We start from the raw sequence: 12,374 nt of genomic DNA on the forward strand, positions 1-12,374 counted from the left end.
CTTTCAATACTTCTACTACTACTAATAAAAAAAAAATTAAAAAATCAGAGATGCATTCAGTGTGAGCACTTATTTGGAAATCCTAATAATCACAGAATATCATTACCGCAGGAAACAACCAAGCTAACAAATCCCGAAAGCAAGACAGAAAAGCCTGTGACGTTACCAACTTACACAAACCTACGCAACCCATGGAAAAAAGAAAGCTTTTTATACGCACCCAGAGTTCAGTAAGCATGACAACAAACTTGAATAGCTCAAAACTACACATAAGAAGGAAGCTTTCGGATTGCTTCCTGTTTGAGTTGCAGCTGACAAGATGATTAACTGGAACTTACACATTTCTCTAGATTTTTTCACCACACATAGACAAGGTGCCTCATCTGATTTAAAAAGTGTGGGTTTTAAATTCCTTTTTGCTGTTTTCTTTTATGATAATTTGTATGTACCTTAGGGTTTACTTCCTCCTTCATTCCCAGAGTCTTGCAGAGAACTATTTCACATAAAATGCCTCCAAAACAAGCACTTCATCTCCTGAACACAAGTGCGTGTGTCAAGAGAGACACACACCAATTTGGGGCAGTTTCTGACCTCACTTGATTATTTAATTGAGCAACACTAACAAATAACTTTGTGTCATCCTGGGAGAGAGCACGCACACCCCAAATTAATGCTTTACGCTGCATTCGACCTTACCACAGAGCAGTCTGCGAGGGCCTGAGAGCACTGCTGCACCCGAAGGCAGCCCCTGATGTGCCAAGGCTCCCACCTGCCTCCCTTCCCTGCTCCTACTCACCACCACGGCGCCTGACCACCGCCCAGAGGCGGGAAACGCCGCGGCTCCCCCGCGCCCCGGCCTCACCCCTTCCCACCGAGATGCTGCGCCCTTCGCGCCGGGAGCGGAGGGCGTACAGCCGGGGGACAGGCCGGAGTGCCCCGCCCGCAGAGGCCCCCTCGCCCCACACAAGCCCGAGGAGCGTTTCCTTCGCCGGGCCGCCGCAGGCTCTGGGCACCCCGACTCCTCCCGTGGGGCCTAGGCAGCCGCGGGCTGGCGGTTTACCACAGAGAGCGGGGGGCGCCCTCCGACCACCCGCCCCCTTTCTCCACCGCCGCCCCCTCGCTGCCGGCCCCACGTGCCTGGCCGGGCCCCCGCACCTCACAAACCGGGCGGGGAGCAACTCCCCGCGACGCGGCGGCGGATCCCCCGTCCCAGCAAGCGCCGCCCGCCCCAACCGCCACCCCAGGGCACCTGGCGAGGGGGCGGTAGGGAGAAAGGGGCGGCCACCGCCCCCCGACCCCTCCCGTGAGGGGCGGTGCTGCCGCTGAGGGGAGGTGGCCCGGGCCGGGTCGGGGGCCGCCCTCCCCGCGGCCCCCTCGGCGGGGCGGTGCCGTGCCGTGCCGTGCCGTGCCGTGCCGTGCCGGGCGTGGCGGTGCCGCCCCTCGCGTCAGCCCTGCGCGGCGGGCGGGGAGGGGACGGGAGCCTCGGCGTTGCCGCGGCGGGAGAGGCACCGGCGGGGCCGGCGGCGGCTCCTCACGGGAACAAAGCGGGGGCGGTGCAGCCCCTCCGGCCCGCTGCGGCGCCACACGGTGAGAGTCGGGTGAGGGACGGGGAGGGGGGCGGTGCTCGGCCTCCCCGGGGACCCTCCCCGGGGACCCTCCCGCGCCCCCTGAGGGGCGGCTCGGCTCGGCTCGGCGCGGAGGAGGGGCCGCAGGCCCGACCCCCCCCTTCCCCTCACTGCCGCGGGGCGGGGTGACAGCCCTGTGCCCTGGGCCTGCCCCCCGCCCGCCTCCTGCCCCCCGCCCCGCCGCGGGATGCACCTCCTGGGGGTGCCGGCCCCGCTCACCCCTTTTCCCCGGAGGGCCCGCGGAGGGGTGCGTACCGCCTGCCGCGGAGTCTGCCTGCCTGCGAATCGCTTTTAAAGGGGGGAGTGGGGAAACATAAATAAATAAAGGAGCCGGTGTGGGCGCGGAGCCCGAAAGCAGGTAGGTGCGGGACGAGCGCCTCGGCACGCGTCCGGCGCCCGGGGAGCCGAGCGAGCCGCTTCCGCAGGCCGGCGGCGGGGGCTGGGTGGAGGCGCTCAACTTCGCCCGGAGCCTGGCCTTGGCAGCCCCCGAGGGGTAGGACGGGGCTGCGCGGCCGGCCGGGCCCCCGCCGTGTCGCCGCGGGAATCGCTGGGGCAGCGGCCCGGGCCCGGGCTGGGGCTGCCTTGCCGCGCCAAGTAACGCGGGCGCGCAGCGGCGGGGACTGCCGAGCTCAACAAGCCATTTTCTCCCCTGTGGAGCAGCCTGGTGTGACTTCCCGCAGAATGATATTTTTTAGGGGGCTTTTTGGAGGTGGGATTTTTTTCCCTCCCTTTTTCCAGCCCTTCGCTGCATACACTTAAGCTGGCTGAAGGATTGCCTCTGCCTCTGTGGCTGCACACGCAGCACTCGTGTTGTCCTAACGATATGGCAGTAGCACTTCCTGCTGTAAATCACTTCGCGATAGTTTTTGAAGCGCTTCTTGAAGGCGGCACTGTAATGAACCCTCTTGTCGGCGCCTGTGGTAAGCTTAAAACCTTGTGAGCTAAAGGCTGTTTTCAAGACTGATGTGTGTAATGTGCTGCCATTACTTTTGACAGAAGTGGTAGAAATGTAGTCTGCTATTGGCTTAGTCTTGGCATAAATGTAATTCCTCTTGCTGTGCCCTACTGGTGCATGCTCTGTTGTTTTGGAGCCAGTTGTAGTTACCTTCGCCGTCTTCTTATTGTGAAAAATGCTAATTTCAAATAAATGTTCGTAAATACAGGTGTATTAAGCAAGAACTATGAAAAGTAAGCTTTATTATAGTGCTGTACTGGAGATAGCTCTTCATTCTGGAATAATTTGAGAAAATAGAATCACTCAAGATTAAAATTTATGGGGACTTCAATTTAAAAACCTTAGCTGTTAGCATTTGTTATATTTTAACTAAATAGATACATTAATGTAGGTTGCTAATATTACTTATTGCTATTTTGATGTTTCGTTCATATATTAAAAATATTTACTGAATTACTCTAGGGATCTTTTATTTTGCTCTTTGTATGAACATTTTCATATAAAATAGTCTTGCTGACTCTTTTTCCAGCTTATTAATACCTTTTTCCCTCAAAAAATTTCAGAACATGGTCAGAAGAGGAATGGATGTAACATGATATCCTTGGAGTGCTCAAAACACACAAATTCTGCAAAGATTTGTTTTTTGGTTAAGTAATACAAAGAAAATGGATGAATCAGCTTTGCTGGATCTGTTGGAGTGTCCTGTTTGCTTAGAACGCCTTGATGCTTCTGCGAAAGTCTTGCCTTGCCAACACACGTTTTGTAAACGCTGTCTGCTGGGCATTGTGAGCTCTCGAAATGAGCTTCGATGCCCAGAGTGCAGGACTTTAGTGGACTGCAGTGTTGACGAACTTCCCAGTAATATTTTGCTTGTTAGACTACTGGATGGCATCAAACAGAGGCCTCGAAAACCTGGTGCCGGTGGTGGGACTGGTAGCACAAATGCTTTAAGGGTCCCCATCAACACTGTAGCTAATTGCGGATCAAAGGACCTGCAGAGCTCTCAAGTTGGACAGCAGCAAAGGGTGCAAGCACGGAGCCCTCCTGTTAGGGTAAGTACTGTGTGGTGACGGTATTTTGTTGCAATCGTATCTTTTCCTTCACTATTTAAAAACAATTGATGGCCTCTGCTTCAGGATAAGGGCAGTCAGATAGTAAATACAGCAAAACAAAGTATTTTTGAGAATTGTTGTACATTTCTAGCAAAACACATCAGTGTTCTTATCAGTATTGGTTTACTGTTATGTAAATACCAGTAATAATACTTCCTTATTAAAACTCTCAGTTGTTGAGGTAAGGAGAAGAAAAGCATCTCAATACCTTAACTGTCTTATTAAAAGGAAGTCAAATAGAACAAGATAATTTATGTGGAAAGCTTAAGTAATTGTTAAGGATAAACATCTTGTGAAGAACACTTGAAATTCTTCTTGGTTTGTCAACTGCAAGATTAGAGATTTGATTTTGGCTCTTGAGCTTTCTGTAATGATCCTGACTATCAGTAAATTTCCTTTGAGTTAGGTATAACGAATGTTAAACATGAGCAGGGAAGTTATGTTCTTGTTGAAGTTGATGAAGGTTTTTGTCGATGAAGCCATTGGCTTCTAAGGAGCTACATTTTTACTTCTCTTCCTTGAAAAAGAAACCTTTGAATTACTGTGGTCTGGTAAGTTATTTGTAGTCTCAGTCCTCACTCCTTCTTTAATTAGTTTTTCCTCACAGTGTTTTTTCTAAGTGATTTGGAAAATCTATGTACTGTGATACAAGTCAGACATTGCCTTCTGACTGTAATCCTGTTCCTTCTTACGATCTATGCAACCTGTAGCCTGTCATACCTTATAATCAAGACTCAGTAGCCTCATTTATGATTATCCATTCTAGAGCCTGTATTGGGAAATATAATTTTATGAGGTGACTGACCTTGCTCTGTTTTATCTAATGACAAGGCAGAACAGCTGCTCTGAAAGGTCTTGGTGTCTACTTTGTGATGCTTGCATATTCAGATTTCCTGTGTTTGAAGTGGAGTTTCGGAATGGTTTAGGTGGTTTCCTTCTTGTGAAGTTTATTTTATTTTTAAGAAATGTGTTAAGGAGTCAAAGGAGAGGGCTTAAACATTTACTTGGTAGGGCTAGTCTTTATTTTAAAGTATAGCTGAATGATTTAGTTTACTTGCCCAGTGAAGGAAGCCTTACACTGATTTGTCCTCAGTTGTGCTTACATGATTGGAATCTCTCTAAAACATGTTAGATACATCTCTTAAGTTTGCATGAGGATTTAAAATATAGGTGTTCTTTCATTAGATTGTATTGTTTTCTCTGCTTAGTAGAGACTCTCATTAGGTTCTTTACTTTAGAATATAAAAATAATAATATCATGCCACTCCCTGTTAATGAGTTTTGTTCCATATATAGATTAATTGGTGTGGGAGGAGAGATGATGATGTGTGGTAGTTGTTTGTTGTTGTGTTGTGTTTTTTTTTGCTTCCTTTCAGAAGGTAAACCTTAAAAAATACTGCAAAAAAGCTTCAGCAGTATCAAAACCAGTCTGGTCTTCTCCAGAACCTTAAGGTGTTTACCATGATATCGTGCATTTGCAAAAGCTCTTCAACTTAAAACGAAGCAAAATACTCATATAACTTGTTTTTATATTTTCGTGTTGACCTTTGTAAATAACTGTATTTTCAGAGACTGCTTCTCCTCCATAAAGGCTTCTGGTGCAGCAGTGTACTGCATATGCGAATGACTGCGCTTCAGAGTTTCTCAAAGCCTTATTAGAAAAAATAACTTGAATATGGAATATTCTCTCTCTTTTTTTAATGTTCCATAATATCCTGTTGTGCAACATTTGCATTTCCAGATGTTGCACAGAGTAGAAAGTGATAACATATGGAATGTTGCTTCAGTTTATTAGTTATACTGTACCATGTGCCATTGAAATTGTGACCATGTGCATTCCTCATGCAATTAACTGATACTTAGTGTATATTAGTGATAAATTTTGACATTTTACAGTAAGTCTGAATACATGTTTGTTTCTAGGGTTTCACAGGCATTCTTGTGTCTTCTTTCTTTCGGGAGACATGATGATCTTCTCATCTTTTGTCCACTTTGTCCGAAGTCTTTTTTACTAGGAAGGCAGTACTTTTAAGAACATGAGCTGACTCTGAGGTATAAGAAAGGGGGAGATAAGAACTTCTTTTTCTATATGAAAAGTGTTTTTTAAAAAAAAGTCCAGAAAGCAAAATGCCAATTTAATGGGCAATGTTGAAGTGAATGCCCTATTTGTTTTGCTAACTATAACTTGAAGATGGTTGCAAATACAGTTCCTCTCTGGGAATTGGAGAGGAAAATCTGTTTCTAGATGAGTGGCAGAGTCAGATTTCCTAAACTAATTTTGCTGAAGGGGAACTAGTAAATGAAAGTTGCTGTTATGTTAAATGAAGTGAACGTGGATGAAGGCTGTCAAGTCATAAACATTCTGCTTATACCCTGAAGTAATACTAAGCTCATAAATGCCCTTTCAGAGGTTGCCATAATTTTCAGAAAAGGTTAATACAGCATGTACTGCAGCGTGATTTCCTGAACTGTATCAATGACTATGGAGTTGCCAGCCCTGTTATTGCACAGTACTATGTATATTGCATTCTCTGTATGTATGTGGTGACACATGGCAATAAACAAACAAATGGTTCCTTGAGTCTTAAAACTAATGAAGCTGGGTGGGTGGTGGGGATTAACAAATCTTGTGCCTTGTATCTCCCCCGCTGCAATAACCCTGTTTCTTTCCGTAACCTCTATAATCTTTCACTGCTGTAACAACTGCAATTTCTTCCTGCGAGTTCTTAACCTCTTTCTATTCCCTGCTATTTTGATACATAAAGCCTTCTGCGCCTTTCCCAGGGTACTGGTTGGAAAAAGGCAGCATACTGCTGTACCTGATGGAAACCTCTGTTTGCTGACTGCCCAGCTCTTCTGTTCTGAGCAGCCAGCTTGCCTGGGAGAATAAATAATAGTTACGCTCATGCTGCAGCTTCCTCTCTGGTATGGATGCTAATTTAATGCTTTTCTCTTTCTTTTTTTTTTTTTTTTTTTTAAGTGAAAACCTTCAGCTAGGTTGACAGCTTGGAAGAGCTTAAGAACCGCAGCCTGCTGTCAAATCTGCTTGGGACTGGTCATCAGGAGCAAGTTATTGAGGGCTGTTGAGGGACTGCATGATCACATGAGCCTTATTTCCTTCAAAAGAGCATATGAAAATTTTAGGGTACTTACTTTCAAATTTATGCTCATGTTATTCATCTTGTCATTTTCACAAAGTATGTCAAACAGGTATTATCTTAAGTTCCTTATGATAGTTTTACAAGGGTATGCTTATTGCAGGATTCTTAAACGTAGCTGTGTGCATAAGTTGATAGATGTTGGAGAGCTGTTCTAATTTCTCTACTAGACGATAGATTTAAGATAATACACATTTAACTTTTCCCTTGAATTTGTACATGCCTAAGACATATCAGTTCTCCTGCTAGTTTCTTTATAGTCCAGGTTTCTGAAGTTAGGGCTGTCTTCTCAGCAGAACCTAGAGTGGAGTTGTCTAGATAGTCTGAAATCTCATCACTGTTGTTCTGTTCAGAACCACTAACGCCCGAGACGTTTGCAATAAATTCTTTTAAACTGAGGAGGAAAGAAAAAGACACAAACAGGAGGTTGTTCCGTGAGTTACTGCTAATGCTCTGCTGTGTTGGGTTGTAGTATAAACCCACACGTCCATTCTCATGCTTGTCTAACACAGGAGAGCAACAGTAAAATTTTAAATTCCCACATCCATACTGCCACAGCAGCGGTCATTTGTGATCCAGTAGGCTTGCCTGGGAACTGCTGAAGCAGCTTTAATGCCAAAAAGGAAAATAAATGGAGCCAGGTTCTCTTCCCCCAGCCGTGGCATTTGAACTCTGCACACAACTTGGAGCAGTAGGGGCGACAGGCCACCTTCTGGTCTGTGAGGACTTACGCAGGTCAGGCTTCTCTGTCTGTTAGACTCAGTGTATGATGTTAGCAATTGGTTTTCTTTTATCCTAACCACCCTGGAGAAGAGAGCTCAGGGTGGCAGTTCGCACAGTTTGACTATTTAGCAGGATTCAAAAACCTGATAGGAGCTGAAACAAGTGCTGCTGTTGTAGCCACGGCAGTCGCTGGCCTACTGAGATCCTGGCAGAACTTAGTTGTCAAAGGAAACTTCTCAGATTAGAAAACTTCTAATGATTAGAAAACAACAATGGGACTGAAAATGTGAGTTCATAGATCAGTAACTTTATTAAAGGATTGAAATTAAATGTGGGGATCACCAAGCATAGCAGCAGGTGTAGATTGGAACAGATGTTTAAATCATCTATGAACAAGAGTTAGCAGAATAAAACAGTACACAGAAATGTCATCTCAGTAAACATCTGCTGGTCAGGTAGTCTTAGAAGAGGTTCACATTGTGGTAATAGATCAGATTGTAAAGTATGCCACTTTGGGGGAAAAAGTCGTTGTAGAAATATGCAAGAAACAGTGGCTAATGCAGTTAATTTCATGATTGGTATTTGTGATGGTAGGCTGGAGAATCATTACTTGATGATACCTGATTTTGAGGATTGTGTTTGTACAAATTTGTACAAAATCTACTTTCCTCCTTATTAAAAAAAAAAAACACAAAACAAAAGTGTATCTTCTTGTTGTCTGTGTAGTTTTAATTACGTGTTCCTGCATGTATTCCATCCTATAAAAGTAAGGAGTGTCGAGGTGCAACTTTAGCATGTGAAATACCGTAATTTGAGAATGTGGAGATAGGCGCCTATTCATACTCTGGAGTGATCATTAGAAAACATTTTGGGAAGTCTCTCTAAATCATATACGCACATTTTTGTTTCCTCTCATGCTTTCTGAAATACCAGATTCTACTTTTACATTTACAATGCTTGTACAATTTTAATTCCTTCCTTGTAACACTTTTGTGTCCTATGTTAAGCTAGAGAAAATTTAATGGAGATTATAAATATAAAGGGAAAATAGACTGTCTCTCATGGTGTTAATGTGTTTCCTCTCAGAGATAAGTAATTAAGTAAAGAGAGGGGGGGATAAGCAAACGGAAGAATTGTCTCAGTACCAAGGGCATTGGGCTAGGATTGAGAGCTTCCGGGCTCAGTTCCTGGCTCTGCCACAGACATCCTTTATAACCTTGCACAGACTCATTCAAAGCTCTTTGTGCCTCTGTTTCCCATCTGCAGATATGACTGATAATACTTCCTTTGTTTGACTCGCTATTTAAACTGTATACTCTCTAGGGCAGAGATTGACTTTTTTATTTTGGATGTATCTATAGGATGTTTTACAATGGGTCCACAGTCTCAGTTGAGGTCAGTAGATACTGCTGTTCACTCTTTAAATCATTGACTTCCACATTACTGGAGAGCTGTTCATAATCCATTTCCTGTACCAAAGATGGTCCAGTGCCTAGTGTTACGTTGTTAAAAGGATTTTGTTTTGTTTGGATGTTTAATAGGGAATCACAAATATCTCAGTGAGGAAAAGCCAGACACTTAAAAAATCTGTGGAAGCTGGTGTTTTGAAAAGAATAAAAAGAGAATTTCTAATGTGAATGGTGTTGGAAGTACAGAAATATTTAATTCCATACTTAGGACCTTGATAGCAATCTTTAATTATCTAACATTAATCTGCTTGATAAAATAGCTGTGAAACAAATGTAATCCCTTTATTTGGAAAATAATTAGGTTTTGAAGTAAGTTGATTTATAAATTAAAAAACAAATCCACAGTATTTAAGTGTGATACTTAAATTTCTTTTTATTTTGTTTCTGATACCCTTTTTTTGTGTATTAGTGGAAGATACTGTTGTATGATTGTTTTGTTTTCAGGTGGAAGAGGGGGCTGTCTTTATTTCTCTTCATTATCCAATTTAATATTCCTGCATTTCTGTAGATTCATTTAGAACTGCTTACCTGAAATAAAATGGTATCTTTTTTTCTCCACTTTAATTTGGCCGGTGAGTTACAGGTTATTGCTCTGCTCAGAAAGCTTTGATCATTCAGAAAATTTAAACTTCTGCATAAAAAGGAAGTCTAAAGCCCTTACTTTTAACGGGCTAGTGAAGGGGAGCAGGTTTTTTTAAAGAGAATAAAAATCTTTTAATTTTTCTCTTATTACCACAGAAATCAAATACCAATAAAATTGCTTTACATAGGTGGTCCAGGGTCTGGTTAGAAAAGTCAGTCTGCTGTTGCTGTGTTTCTGTATGCATAGTGTCTGGCTTTCTGCAATGGGTACCTCTTGTTCGGTGGCTTAATAGACAGCCTGTGCGGTAGGAAGAGCTGAAGGGGCTGACTGGGATGGGGTCAGCTAGAAACCCTTCTCCTCCCCTCTCCTTTACCTGAGTGAGATGGTTTTCACATGGTAATTCCTCTTCTTACCCCTGTGTTTAGTGCATGGATAGGAGCTGTGGAAAACAGCAAGCTTGAAACTGCAGCTGTGATAATAAAACTGGAAACTTGTTATGTTCAATTGTTTGTCTTTCTTTTGGTGGACTTCCCCTTGCAGTGCATTTCGCCTTCTCCTTATGATGTGCTTAATACCTTCCTTGGTCTTTTCTTTGGCTCCATCGTTGTCCTTTATACAAACGTTCTCTCGCCTCTGATCTTAGTGTACTACTTCCAAGAAAAAGAAAACATATATTTTTCTTCCCTCTTGTGTCCAATTTGTCCTTGAATGTGTCAAACGTAGGGAACATAAAATAAGCAATAAGAAGGAAAATGCTCTGTTGGAAGTATTTGGACTACAGATACTCGTGGTATTTAGGATTAAATCTGCTAAATGAATGAAGAGCATAAAGTGTAGGTTAATATTACTGTATTGCTTAGTCTCCTTTGGTTTGAAAGTTTCTGGTTTTTTTCTTCTCCTTTAAATCATTGCCTATATCCACATCCTAGTGTGGGCAAGAATGTGTCTCAGTAATTAAAGCTGAATTATCATCTGGTCAGCCCTGTTCATACATACACCTCGTTACTGCATGCAGGAAGAAAAAGTGTGCATCTGTTACGTCTCAATTCCTGTCAGATGCCTCTTTGTTAGAAGATAGAAAATCAGCAGTGAATTCTTGGGTCAGTTGCACTAGATCAGTTTCTTTGCTTTTCTTTTCACATCACTAAATTGGATTCTTTTCAGAGAGCAGGTTTTTTTGGACTGAGAATGGCTGCTTTGAGGTGAGCTGGATTAATTTTAGGAAGCCGAGTGGCCCTGAGGTGGGAGAGTCACACATCCAAGTGCTCTTTTCTGCACTTCTTACCTTTCCTGGGTATAGAGGGGGAGATGGCAGCACTGTCCTCCGACTGTCAGACTGAACAGTGGGACTAGGCCTAGTTAGAGCCTTGCTGCACTGAGAGTGCTGCGCTGAGTGCTGCACTGAATAACTGCTTTCGTGTATTCTCGACCCATAGATACTGCCAGGGCTGCCGTGCTGTTCGGGCACAAAGCTGGTCTTAGTCAGCACAGAGGCAACAGTTAAGTCTGTTTTCTCTTCTGCATGCTCTTAAATGTCAGGAAATCATTGGGACTCAGGAGGATGCTCTGGAGATAAGGACAATCACTCCAAAGAGAGAAACTGAGTCCAGTATTTGGAATTCTTTGACATGTGATGCTTATATGCATATCTTTAAAATGTCATTCAGTGTTTCCTAGAAACATACAGGTTTGGATTCTCCAGTTGGGGGGAAAATGAAACACAGAAGTCAAAACTCAACTCTTCATGTTTCTTTTACAGACACTGTTGCCAAAGTGTCTCAGAATCTGAGCCTGCTAGGTACATGAAAGTCAACTTTGCATATGAGCAATCCACCATGGAAATAATTCATACCTTAGAAGCTTAGGACTGTTGACACTCATTTGACACTTGTTGTGGCACTCAGGCATTTGATTTGTTATCCATAGTTAAGTTTTTGTAGCATAAGAGTATGAACACTTAAGAATTTTAAGGAACTGAATTTCTTGTCTAGGTCTTTGTTCCTACCTTATTTGGCCCCTGATTAATTTACCACCACCAGCACCTATAGAATAAGCATTTAAACTCTCAAGTATAAAAAGCCAAAACCTGCAAGAATGTGTCTGATCTCCTCAAATGAGAACAAGATTCTCTTGTGCACATGTATGTGCGCTGTCTCTCTCACACAGTAATTTTGTTTGAAATGGTGCTGTTATGCTCAGCCTTCCACATACAATTTTTAAAATATGGTGTAAATTTGTGTGGTTTTTTTCTTATTTGAACGAAAAGCTCTGGTCTGGTGCTTAACTGTTCTTTCTATCTTCCAAGTTGGCGTGATTCTTCAGAGTTGAATATAGATTGTCCGGTTTTATTTTTTGTAAATGTGCAAAGTATAATTTTACAGTTTCTAGCTGCCAAGTATGCTATTAATCATAAATGCATTTTGATCAAAGGTAAGCATTTCAATGTTGCTTAAAAATTAATACAGATACCATTCTCCTCCTCCCTGAAGTGAAGGAGTGCTGCCAGTGTTGCACAGAAGATAAGCAGGCATCAGTGTGTCCTGTTCGACTTCATAATGCCTGAAGCCCTCCTCAGTCTTTAGTGTTCCTTTGTTAATAAAACTGATTTTGTTTCATGACATTAGTGTTGCAGTAAGGTGAGGTAACTCTGCTCTCCTTTTTATAAAGGAAAGACGTGCATATTGCCTCTCTTGAATTCCTCTTCTCAGCTCCTAAACTTTCAAAATATACATGTACATAAAAAGGTTTT

At 43.2% G+C, this 12,374-nt stretch overlaps 1 protein-coding gene across 1 annotated transcript in view; it reads left to right on the forward strand.

The window, feature by feature from the left end:
• Nucleotides 1-1,442: 1,442 nt before the first annotated feature.
• SH3RF1 (SH3 domain containing ring finger 1) overlaps nucleotides 1,443-12,374 on the forward strand; it is a 92,953-nt gene continuing 82,021 nt past the window's right edge. The window contains exons 1-2 of the mRNA XM_075149358.1: nucleotides 1,443-1,587; nucleotides 3,144-3,632. Coding sequence (XP_075005459.1) covers nucleotides 3,246-3,632 — 387 coding nt within the window. The 5' untranslated portion in view covers nucleotides 1,443-1,587; nucleotides 3,144-3,245. The remainder of the gene's footprint in view (nucleotides 1,588-3,143; nucleotides 3,633-12,374) is intronic.

The sequence above is a fragment of the Calonectris borealis genome, chromosome 4 (genome assembly GCF_964195595.1).
Source record: "Calonectris borealis chromosome 4, bCalBor7.hap1.2, whole genome shotgun sequence".
NCBI lineage: Eukaryota > Metazoa > Chordata > Aves > Procellariiformes > Procellariidae > Calonectris > Calonectris borealis.